Genomic DNA, 24,455 nt, shown 5'->3' with positions numbered 1-24,455 from the left:
CTGACAATAGAACGTCCCACTGTTTTTAGAGACAGTGAACTTAACACAGGCACTGGAATGTCCTACTGTTTTAGAGACAGTGAACTAACCACAGAGACTGGAGTGTCCTGCCACTCACAGGGTTTCTGCAGGTTTGAGCAAGTGAAATTTAAGACTTTTTAAGACTTTTTTAAGACCATTATAGGTTAAATTTAAGACCTACTCAAGGTACAAAAAACTAAAGAAAATCAGAGACCCAGAATTACTTTCAAAATAACAAAATGTATTGTCATTCAACTATCAACTATCCTCCAGATGTGATTTAACATGCATTGAGACATGTCCCAACTTCCTCCATCCAATGTGCCATGCATAGTTTTGTAATGTATTGCACAGGAATTAAACAGCTTTGAAACACTAGACCACTATAGAGCTCCGGGTGTCACGTGACTTTTTATTTTGTTGACACCGCCATATTGGCAGGAAAACTCTGAGGAAGAACTACACGGAACACACAGAACTAACTGTGAATGCCACTGACGCATTGAACGAAATGCGAATGAAGCGGTAAATGGACGTAAGGATTTAACTTGACTAAATGTAATTTACAACCTACAATGCAAAATATGCTCGTATTTAAGACTGTGACGGCGTTTTAACCGGCAACCGGTTTCTAGACGCCGTTCTTTGTTCAGGGGTTCGCTGTGGTCGTGACGCGCTCCAAGTAAAACAATCACTGCCTCTTTTGAGTTATATACGGCGTTTTATTTGCGTCTGGTTCTCAGTGTCCACAATCATTATCAATAAAAAGAAAAAAAACAAGAACAAAAACCACTTGTGTCGTTCTTGCACAAGTGGGATGTATTACCTGGTCCATCTCTTCCAGAACAAGTCCGCCATATATTGCACCTGCCTCCATCTTTTCCTTGAATATGTGTCCCTTTTCTGGAAAAGTCCGGGGGGTATGATGGTGTTTGTTTTTAAGAGAAGCAGATGATTTGGAGTTAGTGGCTCAAGGTCATTTGGGTCACTGGTTACTGTTGTAATTGGTCTGTCATTCATATTTGCTTCCACTTCGCACAAAGCTGTATGTAGACCATCATCATCCAAAGTTTGTTCCTTTAAGACGGAGTAAAGGATCTTTTTAACCAGTCTAATTAGTCTTTCCCAGACGCCACTGTGATGAGCTCCAGAGGGGGGATTGAATGTCCAGTCAGTTCCTCTTTTGAAGTGATCTTTGGATTCTGTCATTATCCAGCTGTTTCACGGACTCCTCCAACTCTCTCTGTGCCCCTATGAAGTTGGTGCCTTGATCCGATCTGATGCTTTTCACTGAGCCTCAATGACAGATGAATCGACGAATAGCATTTATGCATGCATCTGTATCTAGTTGACTGGCAACCTCCAGGTGAACAGCACGGCTTACAAGGCAAGTGAATATCACTCCCCATCTCTTAACAAGAGTACGGCCACGTCTCACCTCAATGGGTCCAAAATAATCTACGCCAACATGAGTGAAGGGTGGAAGATCTGGTGTTACTCTGTCCAGAGGGAGATCAGGCATCTTCTGCTCTCCAGGTTTAGCTAGTTGTCTTCTGCAAAACACACAGCTCTTGATAATCTTTCTTGCCAAAGAGTTGGCACCAGACAACCAGTATCGTTGGTGAAGTTTGGAGAGCATGTGACCTCGCCCAGAGTGACCAACCTGTCTGTGAATATGACTCAGTATTAGCTTTGACACATGAGAATATTTAGGTAGGATCTTGGGGTGTTTGATCTCTATGGGCATAGCCATCCTCTTTGTTCGTCCTCCCACTCTCAGGATATCAGCATCAATGGTAGGGTCCAGTTTATACAAGGAGCTTCCTCTTTTGCATGGTTTTCCTTGCTTCACAGTGGCCATTTCCTCCTTATAATGTTGTCTCTGCTCGTAGCAAATAATGGCCTTTTCTGCATTTTCAGTGTCCTCTACTGAAAGACCTGTGACTACAGGCATTTTGAAAAGGAGCATCTGATCCTTTAGTGATTTGCCTTTATCTCGACCAATCAGTGCACATTCTTTTCCCCTTTTCCTGTTCATTTGTAGAAGGAGATTCTTTAGTTTCATCATCCAGGCTACAGCTCTTTTCAGATCATTCCATGATGAATAATATTCAATGAGCTTGCTTGTTGGAGTTTTCTCTGAGGTAGAGGTGACAATGTTACTTACAATAGCTTCTTTCTGCACCTCTGGATCATCTGGGAGGATGGAGCCAAACTCTACAGGATTTCCTGGCCATCCTGTTTCCGAATTTTCCAGAAACTCTGGTCCTTGAAGCCATCTCTTGGAACTGAGGAAGGGTTCAATGCTCAGTCGTCGAGATGCATCATCTGCAGGGTTGAGTTTGGAATCTAACCCCCACTGATTCACTTTTGATGAGTTATGGATCACCGCAATCCTGTTAGCCACAAAGGTGCGAAACCTCCGTGTTTTATTTCGAAGATATTTTAGAACAGACTGGCTGTCAGTCCAGAAAGTGGATTCTTGGAATTTCAATTTTAAGTTCTGAGCGAAGCATTCTGTTTATCCGTGAAGCCAGTGTGGCAGCAGTGAGTTCCAGTCTTTGGATAGTTGTTGTTTTGAGTGGACTTACTCTTGATTTTCCCATTGACATTGTCCTGGTGGGAGGCTCCACCCGAATCCCCAGAATCCAGAAACTCCTTCAGGACTTCTTCAACGGCCGGGAGCTGAACAAGAGCATCAACCCAGACGAAGCGGTGGCTTATGGTGCAGCCGTCCAGGCCGCCATCCTCGCAGGTGACACCTCGGGCAACATTCAGGACCTGCTGCTGCTGGACGTCTGGCGCCTCTGTCCCTGGGTATCGAGACAGCCGGAGGAGTCATGATGTCCCTGATCAAACGCAACACCACCATCCCCACAAAACAAACCCAGACCTTCACCACCTACTCTGACAACAAGCCTGGGGTCCTGATCCAGGTCTACGAGGGGGAGAGAGCCATGACCAAGGACAACAACCTGCTGGGCAAGTTTGAGCTGACAGGAATCCCACCTTCGACATCGACGCCAATGGCATTCTGAACGTGTCTGCGGTGGACAAAAGCACCGGCAAAGAGAACAAGATCACAATCACCAATGAGAAGGGCCGACTGAGCAAAGAAGAGATCGAGAGGATGGTGCAGGACGCAGAAAAATACAAAGCTGAGGACGACCTTCAGAGGGACAAAATCGCTGCCAAGAACTCCCTGGAGTCCTATGCCTTCAACATGAAGAGCAGCGTGCAAGACGAGAACTTGAAGGGTAAAGTCAGTGAAGAGGACAAGAAGAAGCTGATTGAGAAGTGTGACGAGACCATCACCTGGCTGGAGAACAACCAGCTGGCTGATAAAGAGGAGTACCAACACAAGCAGAAAGAGCTGGAGAAAGTGTGCAACCCAATCATCAGCAAGTTGTACCAGGGAGGGATGCCTGCAGGAAGCTGTGGAGAGCAGGCACGAGCCGGCTCCCAGGGGCCAACAATTGAGGAGGTCGACTGAAGTGGTCTAAATATGGACTTTGTGATCAGTGGGACTGTTTTACATTCAGTTGTGATGGTTTTCACTCTACATATGATAAGATTCATCTCTGCCTCATGATGACATATGTGGTTTAAAACACTTACTAAATGATAGTTCTATTTTTATATTGTATATAGGATTGATCAACATTTAACTGTTTTTTTTATTAATTTAATTGTCGTATAAGCTGTAAGATAACAAAAGTTGTCACTTTTAAACACGTTTATAAAATTTTTTGTCTTTGCAATTAAAAAAAAAAGTTTACATTGTGAAGATGTAAGGAGTGAAGAAGTGTAATTTAATATTTCACCTGTGCCATGCTGGACAGCGCAATAAAGATTAAAAAAACAATTAAAATCATTTTTTGGTTTGATCTGTTTTCTTTTTTCATTCTTGCTTTTCATTGGTAGTTTGCGTCTATTAGACATTTACAGATGTTAATGTACTCTTTACATACAGATCGTTAGACAATACAATAGCAAATACAATCTTAAGAAGAACAAATAAAAACGTTATGTGTAACTAGGGAGTGATCTTTTTCTACAGCACAGTCATTGATTAGTGACAATAAAATCCCGTCTGTGGGGTGTTACATATTTAACACATCTTTCTTAATGTGACAGAAATTAATGTTTGATCCCTTTTTAATTTTGTAGTTAATTGTCTTCAAAGACATAGTGTGTCTCTTTCAAAGAGAGAAATACTAATATTTTAGTTCAACAGCTTTAGTCACATTGAGTAAATTATTTTCCTGGAAAAAAAAAATAGCCGAAATTCTTTTAATTTTTAATTATTTTAAAAACTTTACGTCACAACAACCTGCACTCATTTATAACACAGTTTGTCTCAATCCATCTACAAAAAAATAAAAAAATAAATAATAATATTTATCTGGTGTGCAACTTATGAGAGACAAGAACATTTATATTTTAATGCAGAATTCTGCATGCAGTTTTTCATATTTCACATTTTTCCCGATGAGCTGCAGATAGCATTATTTAAAAACCTTGCTTAATGAGACGAACATTTAAAATAAAGCATAAAAGTGCAAAAAAAAATTAGTTGCCAGCATTTAAACCAGCTGCAAACGTGGATGTAGTTTGCTGCAAAATATTACCAGAAGAGCTCTGTCCCCCTCAGAACACTTGAGCTGTGACTGAGCCCGAGTGCTGCAGCCGATTCCTGTGTGCATGCAGAGTTATAACTGCTTTGATCATAGCAAATTAACCCCTAAATAACATGAATATATTTACCTTAACAATTACATTAATTTCTGATTAAAAAAAAAAAACTATAAAGCCGACATCTGACATGTGAATTTAATAGACAAATTACACGAGGAAATTATTTTTTTAATGCAACATGTTAAACGGTTTCTATAGGTTTTATAGTTCAGTCTGTTCTTCTACGTTTGAAGAAGCTGTCACATGTGACTTTTCATTAATTGTCATCACCGTGATGTGAAACCAACGTGAACAATAAAGCTGCAGTGCTTTTTTATCGTCAGGAGTATCAACATAAAAGTTTCAAGGGAAGATAAATCAGGAAACAAATAAACATTTCAACAATTTCTGCTGTTTTCAAGAAACCAGAACAAACACTCTCCGCATTGCCGCAAAGAGAAAGTTCAGGATCTGTGAAGAAAGATCTGAAGAGATACAGTGACCTCTGCTGGTGACTCTGATAAGCGCCGCTCACTTTGTGTCAAGTTACATATATGTTCAGCAGAAGTGTTTCCGACTCTGCTGCTTTCCTTGCTTTAATTTGGAGACCCTGGATGTTAAATAGTCCTGACAAAGGGAAGATTGATTAATAACAACATTAAAATAAAGCTATGGTGCGGCACTTTTGATGTTATCTTCACGAAATAAGAAAGAAAATGACATATTTGTCGTTTTATTTTTGAAAAAACTTACCGGAAGTTGTACCTGTTGTTGACTCTAACTTGACTGGATTATCCGTGAAGTTTCCAGAAGCAGTCAGACAGTCCTCTCCCTCAGATATAAAGCGGCTGGTCTGAGAGCAGAGACAGAAACTGATCAGAGCGCAGCAGAAGATCCAGAGAAGAAGAAGAAGAAGGAGAAGGAGATCAATCCTCTTCACAGCACAGACAAGTCAACACACAACTGTAAGTACAATCTTCACCTCTGATGGAACAAGTAGTTTAGCTACTTTGAAGGACTCAAACTTTAATTTATAGAAATACATGGATGTATTTTAATTTGAAAAAAGTTGAGGAAAAGTTTGAAAGAGCTTTGTTTTAAACTATTTTCATCATATGAGAAGAACAGTTTGACATAGTAATACTGAACTAAATAATCACCAACATAAATGAAGTGCTTAATAATGAATGAATAATGTGCTGATGTTTAGTTTCTAACGTGTAGTTTAACTGTTTCTCAGGAAACTGTCTACAGTGAAAATGTCTGCAGCTAAAGGCGTAGCCATCGGCATCGACCTGGGCACCACCTACTCCTGTGTGGGGGTTTTCCAGCACGGAAAAGTAGAAATCATCGCCAACGACCAGGGCAACAGGACCACCCCCAGCTATGTGGCCTTCACTGACACCGAGAGGCTCATTGGAGATGCAGCCAAGAACCAGGTGGCTCTGAACCCCAGCAACACTGTGTTTGATGCCAAGAGACTGATTGGAAGAAAGTTTGATGATTCAGTGGTGCAGGCTGACATGAAGCACTGGCCCTTCAAGGTGGTTTCAGATGGAGGCAAGCCCAAAATTCAGGTGGAGTACAAGGGAGAGAACAAAGCCTTCTACCCTGAGGAGATTTCCTCCATGGTCCTTGATGAAGATGAAGGAGATTGCTGAGGCCTACCTCGGCCAGAAGGTGTCCAACGCAGTCATCACAGTCCCTGCGTACTTCAACGACTCCCAGCGACAGGCCACTAAAGACGCAGGTGTCATTGCAGGACTCAACGTCCTGAGGATCATCAACGAGCCCACGGCGGCCGCCATCGCTTACGGTCTGGACAAAGGGAAGTCAGCGGAACGAAACGTCCTGATCTTTGACTTGGGCGGAGGCACCTTTGACGTGTCCATCCTGACAATTGAAGACGGCATCTTTGAGGTGAAGGCCACAGCCGGAGACACTCACCTGGGCGGAGAGGACTTTGACAACCGCATGGTCAACCACTTTGTGGAGGAGTTCAAGAGGAAACACAAGAAGGACATCAGCCAGAACAAGAGAGCCTTGAGGAGACTGCGCACAGCTTGTGAGAGGGCCAAGAGGACCCTGTCCTCCAGCTCCCAGGCCAGCATTGAGATCGACTCTCTGTTTGAGGGCGTCGACTTCTACACCTCCATCACCAGGGCTCGCTTTGAGGAGCTGTGCTCCGACCTGTTCAGGGGAACACTGGAGTCGGTGGAGAAATCCCTGAGGGACGCCAAATTGGACAAGGGGCAGATCCATGACATTGTCCTGGTGGGAGGCTCCACCCGAATCCCCAGAATCCAGAAACTCCTGCAGGACTTCTTCAACGGCCGGGAGCTGAACAAGAGCATCAACCCAGACGAGGCAGTGGCTTACGGTGCAGCCGTCCAGGCCGCCATCCTCACAGGTGACACCTCGGGCAACGTTCAGGACCTGCTGCTGCTGGACGTGGCGCCTCTGTCCCTGGGTATCGAGACGGCCGGAGGAGTCATCACATCCTTGATCAAACGCAACACCACCATCCCTACTAAACAAACCCAGACCTTCACCACCTACTCTGACAACCAGCCTGGGGTCCTGATCCAGGTCTACGAGGGGGAGAGAGCCATGACCAAGGACAACAACCTGCTGGGCAAATTTGAGCTGACAGGAATCCCACCTGCCCCACGAGGGGTCCCACAGATCGAGGTCACCTTCGACATCGACACCAACGGCATTCTCAACGTGTCTGCGGTGGACAAAAGCACCGGCAAAGAGAACAAGATCACAATCACCAACGATAAGGGCCGACTGAGCAAAGAAGAGATCGAGAGGATGGTGCAGGACGCAGAAAAATACAAAGCTGATGACGACCTTCAGAGGGACAAAATTGCTGCCAAGAACTCCCTGGAGTCCTATGCCTTCAACATAAAGAGCAGCGTGCAGGACGAGAACTTGAAGGGCAAAATCAGTGAAGAGGACAAGAAGAAGCTGATTGAGAAGTGTGACGAGACCATCACCTGGCTGGAGAACAACCAGCTGGCTGATAAAGAAGAGTACCAACACAAGCAGAAAGAGCTGGAGAAAGTGTGCAACCCCATCATCAGCAAGTTGTACCAGGGAGGGATGCCTGCAGGAAGCTGTGGAGAGCAGGCACGAGCCGGCTCCCAGGGGCCAACTATTGAGGAGGTCGACTGAAGTGGTGTAAATACGGACTTTGTGATCAGTGGGACTGTTTTACATTCAGTTGTGATGGTTTTCATTGTACATGTGATAAGATTCATCTCTGCCTCATGATGACATATGTGGTTTAAAACACTTACTAAATGATAGTTCTATTTTTATATTGTATATAGGATTGATCAACATTTAATTTTTTTTTCATTAATTTAATTGTTGTATAAACTGTAAGATAACAAAAGTCACATTTAAACATATAGTTATAACATTCTTTGTCTTTTTTTAAAAACAAAAAAACCCCAAAAACATTTATGTTCTGAAGATGCAAGGAGTGAAGAAGTGTAATTTAATATTTTCACCTCTGCCATGCTGGACAGTGCAATAAAGATAAAAAAAAACAATCTGTTTTGCTTTTTTCATTCTTTCTTTTCATTGGTAGTTTGCGTCTATTAGACAGTTACTGATGTAATGTACACTTTACATACAGATTGTTAGACAATTAATACAACAACAAATACAATCATAACAAGAATACAAGAATAAATAAATAAACGAAACAAAAACCCCAAACAAACAGCACAGTCATTGATTAGTGACAATAAAATCCCGTCTGTGGGGTGTTACATATTTAACACACCTTTCTTAATATGACAAAAATTAAGGTTTCATCCCTTTTTAATTTTTGTATTTAATTGTAGTCAAAGACACAGTGTGAAGCTAAATTTCAAAGAGGGAAATACTGAAATTTTAGTTCAACAGCTTTAGTCACATTTAGTAAATTATTTTCCTGGAAAATAAAAGAGCCCAAATTCTCCCGTAGGTAGTTACTACTTTTCATTCATTCAATTATTTCCACAACTTTATGTCACAACAACCTGCACTCATTTATTAGGGGTGCACTGAAATGAAAATTCTTGGCCGAACCCGAAAACCGAAAATGGAGAACCCAGGGTTGAAAGCCGAAACACCGAAAGAAATTGTTATGACAATTATTAGTGCCACTGCATTCATGGCTATGACTGTGAACTAACCTCACTAAAATCAATGCATTGCAATTGCATACATTAATAGTAATGTTTCAAAGAATAAATCAATTACAAAATTATGAAAATATTTATTTAGCACATTCCAACAATGCACAATATAAAATAAAATAAAATTCAAAATAAAATGTTTAACTTGACCACACTCATGTTAAACAATAATGGAGCAAAAGCTTTTGCAGCTGGAAATCAGCATCAATCCACTGTGCAGTTAGACTGCTGTTTTTGCTTGCGTCATCACAACATCCTCTTTTCGGCCGTGTTGTTTCGGTGATAAAGTATTTCGGCCGAAAACCGAAAATGCTCTTTTGGGGCATTTTTAGCTGAAAATTTTCGGTGGCCAAATATTCGGTGCATCCCTGTCATTTATAACACAATTTGTCTCAATGGATCTTCAAAAAAAAAACATCTTTGTGTGGTGCGCAACTTATGAGAGACAAGAAAATTTATGTTTTAATGCAGAATTCTGCATGCAGTTTTTCATATTTCACATTTTTCCTGATGAACTGCAGATAGCATTATTTAAAAACCTCGCTTAATGAGATGAACATTTAAAATAAGACATAAAAGGGCAAAGAATGAGTCGCCAGCATCTAAACCAGCTGCAAACGTGGATGTAGTTTGCTGCAAAATATTACCAGAAGAGCTCTGTCCCCCTCAGGACACTTGAGTTGTGACCGAGCCCGAGTGCTGCAGCCGATTCCTGTGTGCATGCAAAGTTATAACTGCTTTAATCATAGCAAATTAACCCCTAAATAACATGAATATATTTACCTTAACAACTACATTAATTTCTGATAAAAAAAGCTATAAAGCCGACGTCTGAAATGTGAATTTAAATCAACAATAAATATGTGATTGAATGTGTACTACTACTACTACTACTAATAATAATAATCATACTAACACTAATTACATGGTTTACATGTATTTACCGCTACATTTTAGATGCCAGGAGTTGGTTGTGAGTTGTGCTCACACAGATAACACATTTTGACTGGTAAAACTATATATATTCTTATAACTAAGAGGGTGAACTTGAACCCATTCACACTTAATAATAATAATAATAATAATAAATTTTATTTATGAAGCACTTTACATCAAAGATCTCAAAGTGCTACAGGTTAAAAAGAATAAGAAAAAGGTTTTAAAAAGAAAAAAGAAAAAAAAAAACATCTAAAGGGGACCAAAAGCTTTGCTAAAAAGAAATGTCTTAAGACCTTTTTTAAAACAGTCAGTGGATTGTGGTGCCCTCAAGGTGTCAGGGAGGGCATTCCACAGACGTGGGGCAGCAGCACAGAAGGCCCTATCTCCCATGGTCCTCCGTCTGGTTCTGGGTATGTGGAGGAAGTTTGAGTGAGTGGAGCGGAGGGAGCGTGTTGTGTTTTGTGGATTGATAATTTCTTTGAGATAGGGGGGTGCGTGTCCATGGATGCATTGGTGAGTGAGGAGGGAAACCTTGTACTCAATCCTGGTGGAGACGGGAAGCCAGTGGAGTGAGTGGAGAATGGGGGTAATGTGCTCATGTTTCCGCATTGCATTGCATTAATCACTTTAAGACCAGTTTGAACCATTTTGTCCCACTGTTCAAAAGTGAAGCCAAAACATGGCAAAAAACGGGAGCAGCCATCTTGTTCTGGTGGCATCGTGAATGTTGCCTTCAAATGTAACCCGTGATCTTGTGGTTACTACGTGGGAATGCTTGTACACGAAATAGACTAATTAAACGAGGAAATGATTAATTTTCATGAATTTGATGTTTTACAGTATGGAACAGTTCTACATGCTGCTTACACATCAGTGCATCAATAATATAAATTTCACATTTAACCACATTGATGTTCCATAGATCATTTTAATTATTGATTATTTCGGTCTACATTTTTGTGGATTATTTTGATTTCTGTGTTCAGCATCAAATCCTAACTGACATGTGTGCTGCTGGACAGGAGTGTTGACTGAACTGGGACCCCTTCCGGACGGTGCTGAGTCCTGTCCCCAGCTCTGGCTTTAGTTTGTTTGTTTTGTTGCGGAGGGGTGGGGTGGAAGTCCGAGCGGAAGCCGTCGCTCTCTCTACTTTTTTTTCTCTTCTGCACCATTTGTTTTATTTTTTATTTTCCGCCTGTTTCTCTCGTCGCTGCTTATCGGCCTCCAGCTGTTTTTAACGGCCGCTGTCAAGAAACAAGACGCCGCCGCCGCCGCACTCGCCGACCTCCCAACTATCGCGAGAGAAACGGCGCAGTGCGCGAGAAGAACGGGTCCAGGCAAGACATAGCAATATTCATATTTAGCAACAACAACAACCTTTACGAAAATGATTGTTCCGTTATGTAGACTGAAAGGATGATGAAACGCGTGCCAGCTTCACCCCAAGTCGCGGATGAACGCACTGGACTGTGATGTGCAGGTAAATAAGACGCAACACACTGTGCTGGAGAAATATTGATAGCTAGGTAGCTGGTTTATTAATAGCTAGCTAGCAGGCTAACGGTTAGCTTAGCTAGCAAAGAATCTTTAGCGATAGCTGCTGTCTGTCGGGTGATTCAATGTGTGGTCATCCCGGCGACAGGTTACAGTGGCCGTCACGGAAATCAGCCACATCTGAGCAGCGGTGCCAAATAAAGGTGCTAATGAATGACAGACCCGTGTGTGTGTGCGAGTCGAGACTGGGGTAGCTACTGGTTAGCTGGCTAACGTTACACGTCTTTAAAAGAAAGCTGAATGAGCAAGACTCACACACATTGCTCGGCTAGTTCGTGGTAGCGAAAGCTAGCGAGTGAGGCGAGATGATCTAATATTTATAGTCACTTTAAAAGCCGCTTCGGGATGCATCACCTGCAGTTAGCAGCGATTAATGTGTTGTAGAAGAAGCGTGCACATCCTTTACTGGTGTACAAGTACAAACATCACAGTGTAGAAATAAGAATAGCAGCTAAAGGTGGTCAAGTCAGTGTCAGAAATTGGAAATATTTGCTCGGCTGATTTAGTTATAGTGCTTTATTGTTAATATTAATGCATCAATAAGCAAAATGTTACTGATAATTAAATGTAAGAGACACCTGTGACAGGGACACAATTATATCTGCGTATCTCTAATGTTGTTATTTATTATTACTGATGCATTAAAGGCAGCAGGTGTAGGTTGTTGGTGGAGCAACTAATTATTATTTTTAGTGTTGTAGTTTTTCTTTGATTTATTGTTTGGCTTAAAAAAAATAAATCTGAAGCGTTAAAAAACATCACTGACGCTTTTGACTACATTTTGACATTTCTTTGACTAAATAAGTGATTTGTAGATTAATAACCGTTAAATGCAACTTCAATAATATAGAAAAAATGATTAATATAAAGGAATAAAGGAAGAGTCTACTGTTAAGACGCTGGAAACCGTGGAATTTGTGGCATCTCAGCATAAAATAATAACTTAATTCTTTCGGTGGTGCTGTTAGGTAGCCTAATTTAATACTTTGCCTCATGTTTTAGAGGCTCTGTGTATGTTTTATATGCTCAATGCTTAATTTGTAGATTAAATTAGAGGTGAGGAATGCTATAGAAAGACAGGACCCGACGAAAAATGTCACGTTTGTATTTAGGTTCATTTCAAGGAAAACATTAGACATATCAAGTATCCTAAAAATGAGATAAGGCCTTTAATAAGTGAAAGGGTTGTGGCAGACTTTAAAAAACCTGTTTTATGTGAGCTTTGGTCCCTCAGTTCTGTGTTTTACGTTCTTGTAGCTCTCATAGTTTGCGTTAGAAAGTGTTCTGAGATTCCTTTAGGAGCATGTAAAGTTAAAGTTTGTGTGTTTTTTTTGCAGGATGTGGCCAAACTTCTCTGGATTCATGACAGATGGTGAGAAGAGGCAGACCCTTCGAATCCCGCTCATCTCACCTCTTCAATCCTATCATTTGCTGGCCGTCTGAAACCCCTGTTCTCTTGCAAGAAAAAGATAAAGTGCTTAATTGCGCCAAATAATGTAGCAAAAAGCTTATCCGTGGAGATATTTGACCTCTTTTAAACCCGGTGCATCGTCCTCTTAACTCTTTTATTTTAGATGGGGTTGAGCACAGCACTTAAGTTCGCACTCATTTGTAAATTAGGAGACCAATGTGCCGTGTGTGCGACCGCTCATTCACCCCAGCTGTGCAATCACTTCAAGTTTGTGTTGTATGTTTGAAGTGATTTGACAGATCATCACGTCAGTCAGAGCTCCTGGTCTTTCAGGAGGATGAACGGCTCTCTTTTAACGCCGCCCAGCCCGCGGGCTGCAAACTCCTCTCCTTTGCCTCCCTCACCCTCCCCGTCTCCGTCCCCACCGTCTCCTTCTTTGCTGCCCTTGTCCCCCCGGCCTCCCCCTCTCCCGCCCTTGGTGAGCCCCCAACCCCAGGCTCACCCGTCTTCGCTGTCGGACACCCCCACGCCGTCCCCTTCGCCTTGCCTGAGCTGGACCGAGTTCTGTGAGCTCCACGCTCGCGTCGCCGCTGGGGACTTTGCACGCCACTTTCGGGCTTTTCTCCTGGAAAACCCTCACTACTCCACTGACTCGGCCGCAGCCTTCTGCCGGCGCTTCACTGATCGCTTTGTTCGACACTTCCAGAGTGAGCTGGAGGGGGCGCTACCGCCGAGCTGTACTTCTGGGAGGGATGAAATGGTGAGCTGGGCTCCCCAGTCAGATGCTACTTCCCTGGAAGAGGAAGCCGTCTCTCCCCTGTCGGCAACTGGGGGGGCGGTCCTGCCGTGTCCTCCGACTAACACAACACGCGCAGCATCCAAGCCTGCACCAACACGGCTGGTGTTGGAGACCCGGAGCGGGGACAGGTTTCAAGATTCTTACGCCCACGGGCAAGTCCTGCCTCCATCTTCGTCATCGTCTTGTTGCTCCTCAGTGGGAGGGAACAATGGCAGGCGTGAAGAAAGGGGCGCCATGATCGCCCCTGGAAATGGGGAGGCACCTGTTGAGGAAGAGGAGGACTGCTGGCTCGGGGTGCCGTCTGTTGGTGAAGACGTTGAGCCAGAAGAGCGGGAAGCAGAGTCCTCAGAGGTGGACAATGCAGACCCCTCCCACACTCCTCAGATTCCACCTTCGTCTCTCACTCCTCCGCCCGGCTCCAAAGGTAACAGTACACCCAACTCCTCCAAAAACAAACTGAAGAAGCGCTTTTCACTGCGGAGCGTCGGCCGCAGTGTTCGGGGGAGCGTCCGCGGCATCCTGCACTGGCGGAGCTCCTCTAGCGACTCCGCTCAGAGCCAGCTGCCCTCCAGCTACAGCTACACTATGGGTGTCCAGGATGCTAGCTTGATTTCAGCCTCTAAGAGGAACTCTGGTACTCAGCCTCCTACGCCCACCTCCTCCATGCCCGTTTCTCTGTCCATGCCCCTGTCCCTCCCTCACTCCTCCTCGTCCTCTCTGCCTCCATCATCTTCAAGCAGCGCCACCTCACTGTCTCTGTCGGAGGCTGCTCGGGATCGACGGCGAAGTAATGGCGAGGGAGGTGAGAAGGAGAAGTGGAGCCATCGCTTGGAGAAACTCCGATTGTCCCGATCCCCTCCCCCCGTCCTCACCCCAAACACCTCTGGCTCTCAGTCTGCCTCCTCCATGCTGCCACCGAGCAGCGCTGCTGCCATGGGTCCTCCGCGGAAGGTGGGCCGACTGGTACGGGAGGGTGGGGTGAGCGTTAGCTCATCCAATGATGAGTTAAGTGGGAGCCACAGCTTCTCTGGCTTCTCATTCGGTCTACTGCATCACGGTACGGACAACAACAACGCTGCCTCAGCTTCATCTGCTGCAGCTCAGGCTGGCTCAGTGCAGCCTCTGGCCAGCGGAGGGAACGTTCCCTGGAGAGGAGGACGCTGGCACAAGTGTCGTCTGGTCCTTAAAGAGAAGGACAGAGAAGGAGGAGAGCAGGGAGAAGAGTACTACTTGGAATTCTTCATTCCACCCAAAGTAAGAAACCCCGTGGATCCATTCTGTTTATTTACAGAATCTTAACCAGCAACTATTCTGTTAACTAGTCAATAGTTTACTTACTGCTTATTCCAGTTTTGGCATTGAATAATATTAATTAAAGTTATGTAGTGTTTTTCATTACATTATTAATTCATGTCACCTGGTTACATACTTAAGATCATCTCTTTCTAATGACCTTATTTCTTAAATATTCTCTATCCTTCCTAAAGCCACTTCTTAAAGCTAAAAGGAAAACTGCTTTTTGTCTTCTCAGTCGTCAAAGCCTCGGCTGACCGTCCCTTGCTGTTCCATCGTGGATGTGAGGAGCACCACGGCGCTGGAGGTCCCCGACAAGGAGAACACCTTTCTGCTGCAGGTCTCTGTCTCGTCTTTCTGTCCCTGTTACGCGCAGTTTATGCCAATTTGATGCCGTAGCTACGGCGACAGCCCAGACCCTATACGCAGACCTTAACGCCGTAGCCTGACATGCACCTCCCCAGAAATGTAACTACGACGCAGACTACAAGAGCTGTAATTGGTCCGCTTGGTAGTAGCATATTTCCGCTTTAGTATTTCCGGCTGCTTCTCCATCTATGCAATTTCCCGAATTGATTGTTTTGGATCAATAAAGATGGAGTACATCGAGGAAAGGTTAGCGGAGGAGGTTCAGAGATGCAAACATTTGTATGACTCGTTTCAGTCGCCATTTGTTGAAAGTGAAGCAAGAAGTAGAAACAAAAATGAACCCGACTGGCACAAAAGACACGGCGCCGACTAGTATTTGGTGGCGTTTTTACAGAGCGGGTCAGGCTGACGGGCGCACAAGTATAAATGGCTCGCACCAGCGTAGGCTACGTGCATAGCTCACGGCGTCTAGTCCCAAGGAGGCGTGAACCGCACTTTAGTTTGTGAAGGATAAACACAGACTCTGAAATACTTCTTATACCCTCTCAGCTGGAAGGCACGGCGCAGTACGTGGTTGAAACACGAGACGCCGTTCAGATGAGGGCTTGGCTGAGCGACATCAGGAACGGCATCTGTCTCAGGTAAAGACAACAACCGAGCCGTTGCAGCCACCTCATGCTGTCTAATAGGCTCTCTGACAGATGTGTGTGTGTGTGTGTGTGTGGTTTGACTGCCTCCTCTCTCCCACAGTGAACAGGAAGACGCTGAGGGTGTGTGTATGGGGCCTTTAGACATCAGCGGGACACCTGACATCGGTGACCGTCTTTCACAAGGTGAGTGTGTCTCTTCCCGACGGCCTCTTCAGATGGAAATGTGCAAAACGTTCAACATTAGTATCAGAAATACACAATTTTAAAATGATAACTAGTCGCCCTGACATCCATAACATTATACGTCTTATGTCTTATACATGGACAGCGGTTCTTTATGCATAGCCATGCTTATAATTAATCACAATTGACACAGGAAAAAGGGGATTTTAAGCTGCCAGCCACAGCCCTTATTCCAGCAGATATGTTTTCCGTTTCGTCCGTCTTGCACTTATAAATCATTTCTCTTTCCGTCTCGTGGAGCTCTTTAATAATTTAGTGGCAGTTATCTGCTGTATGTGGCCTGTAAGCATTTATGAGGAGCGGTGATGTGAATTCTTTTTCACTCACTTCCTGTTATTCTTACTGGCAGATCACCCAAATAAATTGACGTGCGTATCAGTGGGTCTGGAGCTCATTATTCTCTAGAAATTCCCCCTAAAAATATTTTGAGTCTTTCGACTGGTTCCAGCATGTAGGCCTCGCGGATGTCTGTGCTTGTACGCTCACTGAGGGAAGTGGATGGGGAGGGAAATGCACTTCAGACCACAGCTGTTGTGGTCTGCAATCACAGCATCGTGCATTTACGTTTCTGGAGAGGTGAACGCCGGAGTACGGCATAGATTCAATGCAAGAGTTTAAATCTAGCTTGAAGAAAAGCTCTTCCAGCTGCTCCTGCGGTGTCCTGAGAATTAATTTACAATCCCTTCAGCTAAACTTGTGTCTTCCTGTTAATGTGAAGGACTTTTCTCTTTTCTCTTGTTCTTTTCGGTCATGTCAGTGTGTTACGGAGGTATCGGAGGCTCCTCACCCCTCATGGATCCTCTCCCTCCGGAGCTGCCACCCCGAGCGCCCCTCGACGAACCCGACGGCCGAATACTCGGAGGAGGCGGGGCTAGTCTGGGCACACCGTTTGCTGAGACGCCAGATGCCGCAGGTGATTATGATCTAAAGTTTTATTTTCACTCATAACAGTTACAGGTAACCTGTTGCACCACAATGGTTGTGTTGTTTATTTCTGGCAGAGTCAGGGCTTTTGGTTGATCTAATCAGCCGCATGGTGCGATGAGGCTGTTAATGACGTACTCGGTTACTTATCCACTTTTATTTTTATTTATTTTTTTTCAATCATCCAGGGTCCTTCCTCTTCTCTGATGTGGTGGTGACCGAGACGGTCGAGCACCCGCTCAGTGAGTGTCAGTGGTTCCACGGCACCCTGTCGCGTCTTAAAGCTGCTCAGCTGGTTCTTGCTGGAGGCCCGGCGAGCCATGGTGTCTTTCTGGTTCGGCAAAGCGAGACGCGGCGCGGAGAATATGTCCTCACCTTTAACTTCCAGGGCAAGGCCAAGGTGCGTTCGAGTCCAGGAAGTCGGAAAAAATCCTGAAACTAGTGCTGGAATATTGCAGTTCTGTATAGTAAATATTACAGTCATGACTGTGATTAATCAGCAGATAATTATCTCAATAAATTATCTGGTTTATAAAATGCCAACGGGCGCATACGTCCTCCTCTCTAGAGACTAATATATTAATAGACCATTTACTCAAATGACTTCAGTCTTGCTTTCAAAGCGGAACATTTGAGGCTTAAATTTCTACAATCAATTTGTTTGCACGTTCGTCCACACAGCATCTCCGTCTGTCCCTGAACGAGGACGGTCAGTGTCGAGTGCAGCACCTTTGGTTCCAGTCCATCTTCGACATGCTGGAGCACTTCCGGGTGCATCCCATTCCCCTGGAGTCTGGCGGCGCCTCCGATGTCACGCTCATCAGCTTCGTGGGGGCCACCGCAGTTCGCCAGCCAGGTATGATCAAGCTGGTTGTTCCCTAGAATCACCACCAACTTACCTGTCGTTGGACTTTCAATTTGAGGTGATGAAGGCCGTTTAATTGACCTTTGGCTAAGCCCCGCCCTAGAATGTAGATTGACCAATCACAGCCAAGAGAGCTCCCACAGGGGTCCGACACTTTTTCCACAGCGCTCCATTGACTTTAACGCAGGCGTCTCATATTTTCGGTCTCGGCAGGCTATACTGTCGGTATATATCCAGCATCCAGGGTATGGATAAGCCCAATGATGTGCGCGCAAAACCCAGTGGAGCTAACCAAAACATCACCGTTACAGCTTAAGTTGCATAGTTGTTGATACGCTAGCACACGCTGAAGAAATACAACGTTATACGTGCGTAACGTTAGTCCGTTTGCTTCGTAATAACGATTATAGAAGTGAATAGAGACGTACCCAGCTTTGCATGAACAGTGTTGCTCCTTGATATTGATACCAGAGCCTTATAGATAACCAGAAAACCACAGCCCAGAAGAGAATGTCGGACGTAGCAACAGTAACTAAGGGGGGCGGGGCTTAGCCAAAGGTCAATTACACAGACTGATTGATACTCACGCTTTTAAACTCTTGTGTTTTATGTCTGACTATTTTACACCTGTCAGTTCTGACACTTGCGGGTAAGTTCCTACTGTTGATGCTAATGTTTAGTCTTCAGGCGTTTCAGCTGTAGGGTCGGTGGAGACGCAGCCACAGGGAAAGAGAATTTAACGGTCAGCAAACACTGAATGAATGACGCTTAAATACCTGCGTCAGTTTAAGTCCTCAGTATCTATTCTCGTCACTTAAAATGTTTAAAAAGTAGAGAATCTGACCAATCACAGTTATTTTTGTGGCCACCTGGTATCTCCGTAGCCTGTGTAGTTTTATCCTGTTCGCACTATAGCTGCAGCAGAACGTCTGTTGTAGCTTTAGGCTACCAAAACACAAAACAACTTGAACATCTACGTCATGACATGTGACCATGTTTTGTTTGTAGCAGGGCCAAATAAAATATGTGGCGCACAAGATTAGACAAGAGGTACGATGTCTGAATTACATCTGCGGTGCTACACAAATGGACAGACAGATGCTAAGAGGAGTCTGAACTCCTGAGTCCAGGTGTTGGACACCTGTAGTGAAGTGAACAGTCACCTCGAAGGTCAGAGTGTGCTGCTGAGCTGGAAACCAATCCATCAAATGTCTGTGTGTGTGCGTTTTCGTGGTAGCCATGTTTTTACATACATACTACATGACCTGCCATTTCCAAAGGTCGTATTACTCATGTCTCTTCTCTGAAGCGTACATTTACTACCCCCTCTCTCGTCTGTTCTCCTCCCTCTCCTCTCTACACATATCCAGAATCAGATCCCACTGAAAGTGTATACTGGAAGCTCAAACTTTGCTCTTTAAAAAAATGACATTTAAAAATAACAGGAACAGAAACAAATCACGTTGGTATCAGACTCTTGCTTGGCTTCACACCCCGCAGCCTTTTTCATCTGCGCCCATCTGTGTTCTGACCTCTTTGTTGTTGTCTGTATCCGTTGGCTCATCCCTTGCAGGCCGGGACAGGGCAGGCAGTCGGCCTACAGTCTGTGATGTCATCACCACGCGCCATCCTGACTCTCCATCAACCCCCATCTCTGACTGTGTGTAAGTGAGACCGGACTCGGCTGAGCGAGGAAGAGAGAGAAAGAGAGAGAGAGAGAGGGGAGTGTGTGGCAGAGAGTGCGTGAGGCCGTTTATTTTATTTTTTATTTTTTTATTTACCGACGCGTCAGAGGGAGGCTTCCTGTTTGTCAGCTGTGCAACTTCGAGTCCTTCATAAGTTCGTTTTAACGTTCAGGTTCAGAGCCGCAGTTTGTCTTGATTTAAATGTATATTTGTGTTTTAGTTTAAAGTTGTCTTATTGTTTCTTCTACAAAGAATTTTAATCAAAGTGCCTTAATGCTGCAGCATACATTTTAATTTGGTTTCCTTAAAATGCTGCCTGAGGCTTTTTATTTTCTAAATTAATGGATCGTTTTTGTCTTCTTTTTGTGTCCATTTTTCGGTTGTTCAGACAAAACGATCAATTTGAAGACTCTTTTTTTAGTTTTTAAACCTTTTTGATGAATTAGATGAGACGGACGATAACCAGCAGATGAACTGACGACATGTTTAGGATCAGCTGGCTCGCTGCTGATTAAATGTGGAAGATATTGTCCTACGGTTATATTTGTGTGTTGCCTGTGTGTATGTATGTGTGTCGTGTGTGTGTGTGTGTGTTCACCTTGAATTGGACTGCCTCCATGACTCCCATGGACTCCATGACCGCAGACTTCCTCCGCCTAACCAACCACTCACTGTCACTTTCTCTTTTTCTCTCCAACTTCTCATCCTTCTTTCCTCCGACTACGCTGTCACTTCCACTTTTGGCCTTATTTTCCCCCCCTCCCCTCCTCTGCCTTCCTTTATTTACACTTCTCTCTCTCATTTCCCTCCTCTCTTTCTTTTCTCCTTTTCTCGCCTGTTGCTCCTCCTTGCAGACTTGACCAGCAGACCCCGTAGCCCACCTCAGCCTCCTCCCCTGCCGCCGGGACGGCCGCCGCCGCCAACTCCACCCCAGGAGAGAGGAAACGAGACGGAGCCGGTTGGAGGAGGAGGAGGAGGAGGAGGGGGAGGAGCGGGAGGAGCGGGAGGAGCAGCAACACCAGGAGCGGGAGGTGGAGGTGGAGGAGGAGGAGGAGGAGGAGCAGGAGCAACGACTGTGGTGACAATGGCAGCCCCAGCAGGAGCAGGAGCAGGAGCAGGAGGAAGTGGAGGCAGCGGAGGTGGTAGTGGAGGAGGAGTGGAGGACTGGGAGGACAGAGATAGGGACACTCCTCTCCGCCAACTAGAAGCTGTGGAGGGAGAAGAGAGGGACGGAGCAAGGGCTCCCCGAGCCATCGATAACCAGTACTCCTTCTTCTGATGAAGGGAAGGCCAGGAGGAGGAGGAGGTGTATGTGTGTTTTTGTGCGTATCTGACAAGAGTGTGTGTGAGAGCGAAAGTGAGATTGAATGAGGCGGCGTACATCATAGCCATTTATAACCAGTATTTTTATTTTGTTAGCAAGGTGGAGGAAGAGGAGGATGATGAGGAGGAGGAGGTGTAAAAGTACTAACACTAAATGAGAGAGAGAGAGAAGACTAAGCAGCAACGGTGAGACGGGTGAGAGCAGCTTTACAACACTAACTAGCGGTACATTTCTTTGACTCTTTAGCCAGATAAGCTTTGTTTTTGCCGGTACGCCTCACAGTAGGCTCTGTCCTCTTATGTGAACAGTAGTGAGAGCTGTGAAGCCAGCAGATCCTATACCTCACAGCGGTCCTGCCAAGACAGCACACGCTAGCCAGAGGCCAAACATACTCTACAGACATTTCAACTGTGGCAAAAAAAAAGACCCAAAACATTACACTCTTGCTGAGATGATGAGCCATTAAAAAAATAAACGATAAAAAAACGAAGCTTTACCTGTCCACAGGAAGCGTCTGCTTCACGCTGCGGCTCCTTCACAACAACCTGCACTCATTTATAACACCGTTTGTCTCAACGCATCTACAAAAAAAACAAAAAAACATCTTTGTCTGGTGTGCAACGTATGAAAGAGAAGAAAATTTATGTTTTAATGCAGAACTCTGCTCCTGATGAGCTGCGGATAGCATTATTTAAAAACCTCGCTTAATGAGACAAACATTAAAATAAGACATAAAAGGGCAAAAAAATGAGTCGCCAGCATCTAAACCAGCTGCAAACGTGGATGTAGTTTGCTGTAAAATATTAGCAGACGAGCTCTGTCCCCCTCAGGACACATGAGTTGTGACCGAGCCCGAGTGCTGCAGTCGATTCCTGTGTGCATGCAGGGTTATAACTGCTTTAATCATAGCAAGTCAACCCCTCAATAACATGAATATATTTACCTCAATAATTACATTAATTTCTGATTGAAAAAAAGCTATAAAGCCGACGTCTGAAATGTGAATTTAAATCAACAATAAATATGTGATTGAATGTGTACTACTACTACTACTACTACTAATAATAATCATACTAACACTAATTACATGGTTTACATGTATTTACCGCTACATTTTAGATGCCAGGAGTTGGTTATGAGTTGTGCTCACACAGATAACACATTTCTATTGGTAAAAGTAGATCTCGGTTCATGACACTATATATATTTTTTATAACTAGGAGGCTGAACTTGACCCCATTCACACTGAGCCGCTTCTTGCATTGCATTAATCACTTTAAGACCAGTTTGAACCATTTTGTCCCACTGCTCAAAAGTGAAGCTAAAACGTGGCAAAAAGCGGGAGCAGCCATCTTGTTCTGGTGGCGTCGTGAACGCTGCCTTCAGACGTAACTCGTGAGCTTGTGGTTGCTACGTGGGAAGTCTTGTCGTTGCTAGGTAACTGTTGCCGTTTAGAAGAAGCCACCGATGCTAAGTGAGCCAGCGTCAGGGTAACGTAATGAAAGACTATCTACATTGACTTCAGACGTGGTACAAAATAAAACTCGACACAAACAATATCGCAATATATTAACTTGTCATCGGCCAAACACGTCACAACACGTGAACTCTGAACGCATCGTTAAACCCGAAAAGTAACCGTTGTTCTTGTCTCGGGAATAAGAAACGACATCAGCAGTTAATAAATGCATACAGTACTTTTCTGCTGGCTGCTTTAGCTGCCTCACCTCCATCCTCTGGACTGGAGAGGACGGGGCCGAGCTCAGTGTGCATGAAAACCATCAGCACGTGGACAGTGGAGACGCGTGCATGCGATAGCTAGCTTCTGCAACAAACAAAAACCACACGGGTGTAAAGGGGGATCATCGTCAGACTGGTTTTTAGGAAAGATGTTAAATAAAACCGTTAAAGTAGTTATAGTTGCCAACTTGGATCAATGCAACGAAAGGATTTATTTGATTTAGAGTCTTCTAGGTTTATCTTTTTGTGTGAAGACTAACTGCTGGTAATTATTCCAAAATGATCAGCTCACCATGACTATGACCTCTTTATAACGGAGCTTGTGGTTCAGTTAGAAGCTCTTTTTTGACAGGTCCTGGGTCCTCGTGTCTAAACAAGCCATAGAAAACACTATTAAATGTTCAATCAGACATTTATCAAGACTTCAGTTGCGTTATGTAAATCCTTTGTAAAGATACGGTACGGTTGTTTTTTTTTTTTTTATTAACGCTCATAACTGATCACTTAAATCAGCTTTTGACACAAAATCATTAATCATTATACAAAGCCACTGATTATTGCTTACAAATCTTTTATGAAGGGGGGTCTCATTAAAAAGTTCTTTGATTTTTACTGTTAATAGTATTTTTGCACATCTCAGCTGAGAAGACACACACAAACTAACACTACAACACTTGAGTTTCTACCAAATAATTTTTTTGAATTATACATTTCCAGAAAGGTTTGCACACTCTTCTCTTTTTTTTTATTTTTTATTTTTTCTCCACAGGTTATGATTAAATTGGAAGTTTTTTTAATGGACTTTGGTTTGGCGGCGTCTCGACACTGTGTGTAATGATTTGGGTCTGTAGCAGGCAGGAAACATTTACCTCAGTCACACTTAGCAGCATCACTCAGTACGTATGTCTCTCTCTCTTTCTCTCTCTCTTTCTCTTTCGGGGAGAGAAAATTATTGATGATACCAATAACAATAACGTCGATGGAAATAATATTAATAATAATGACGGTCAGAATAATAGTATTAAATTTATTTGTTTTTAAGACACCGTTTTATTTTGTATGCTTACTCCATGTAACACTTGTTGTTCCGACTCCATTTAGTGGTTCAGTTCAAATGTCTTTGTGCCTTTTTTATTTTAAAAGAAGGAAAAAAAAAATAATAATAATAATAATGCCTCGTTCTCAAGGCCACAAAATCCCTCGCTCTCTTTTCATGCTGTCCTCTCCTCCTCGGCCTCATCCCGCATTCAAGAAAATATAGCAGAAAATGTCAATGAAAAAGAAAAAACGACAAAAAAAAAAAAAAAACAACAACTACTTTTTGTACTTGTGCCTTTCTGTGTCTGTCGTCTCGTCATCGGCCTCTGTCTCGGTTCATTGTTCAGTTTAGAGCTCTCCTGTTTTCTGCGGTCTTTTCTTTGCTCATGTATTTGTCTATATGCACCTTTCCCCCTCCAATCATCATGTTCTGTGTCTCAGTTTCAGAACTCTTTGTGCCTTTCTCTGTCTCTTTTCTCTCTTTGCTGGGACCGTGTGTTGAGGGCGGGCAGCGTCGTCTGTCCAGCCTGTGTGGTTAGTTTCAGGTACTACATTGAATTTAATGATAATGATATAATATAAATATAGTGAAACATAAAGGCTGGTGTGTGGTCATTTCCCCCCTTTTAAACTTGATTAGTATTAGTGAATCATACAACACTGAGTGGTCATTTCATTAGGAGCACTTTTCTTGGTATGAATTTGGGTTTAAGAATAAGATCGGTTC

At 43.9% G+C, this 24,455-nt stretch overlaps 1 protein-coding gene and 2 pseudogenes across 3 annotated transcripts; all 3 read left to right on the top strand.

The window, feature by feature from the left end:
- Positions 1-1,760: 1,760 nt before the first annotated feature.
- On the top strand, positions 1,761-3,606 carry LOC311506161 (heat shock 70 kDa protein 1-like; annotated as a pseudogene). The gene is made up of 2 exons: positions 1,761-1,817; positions 2,425-3,606. The product of its transcript is annotated as a heat shock 70 kDa protein 1-like (transcript).
- Positions 3,607-5,568: 1,962 nt separating this feature from the next.
- On the top strand, positions 5,569-7,977 carry LOC311507085 (heat shock 70 kDa protein 1-like; annotated as a pseudogene). Its single transcript has one exon. The product of its transcript is annotated as a heat shock 70 kDa protein 1-like (transcript).
- Positions 7,978-11,106: 3,129 nt separating this feature from the next.
- sh2b1 (SH2B adaptor protein 1) lies at positions 11,107-20,609 on the top strand. Its single transcript, XM_084570768.1, has 10 exons — positions 11,107-11,313; positions 12,725-14,851; positions 15,129-15,230; positions 15,809-15,900; positions 16,010-16,092; positions 16,910-17,065; positions 17,265-17,476; positions 17,758-17,932; positions 19,515-19,605; positions 20,481-20,609. The coding sequence occupies exons 2-10, from the start codon at positions 13,136-13,138 to the stop codon at positions 20,500-20,502; spliced, it is 2,649 nt and encodes an 882-aa protein (XP_084426894.1). The 5' UTR covers positions 11,107-11,313; positions 12,725-13,135; the 3' UTR covers positions 20,503-20,609.
- Positions 20,610-24,455: the final 3,846 nt, after the last annotated feature.

The sequence above is a fragment of the Chelon labrosus genome (assembly GCF_963514085.1).
Source record: "Chelon labrosus genome assembly, chromosome: 21".
Classification (NCBI taxonomy): Eukaryota; Metazoa; Chordata; class Actinopteri; order Mugiliformes; family Mugilidae; genus Chelon; species Chelon labrosus.
The sequence above is the reverse complement of the archived record's forward strand: the minus strand, read 5'-3'. Positions and strand labels throughout refer to the sequence as shown.

Excerpts from the sequence above, each read along its gene's own strand:
- sh2b1 (XM_084570768.1), top strand. The coding sequence starts at position 13,136 with ATGAACGGCTCTCTTTTAACGCCGCCCAGCCCGCGGGCTGCAAACTCC. Across the intron at positions 16,093-16,909 it reads CGGTGACCGTCTTTCACAAG|TGTGTTACGGAGGTATCGGA; the intron begins GTGAGTGTGTCT and ends CGGTCATGTCAG. Across the intron at positions 17,933-19,514 it reads CACCGCAGTTCGCCAGCCAG|GCCGGGACAGGGCAGGCAGT; the intron begins GTATGATCAAGC and ends CATCCCTTGCAG.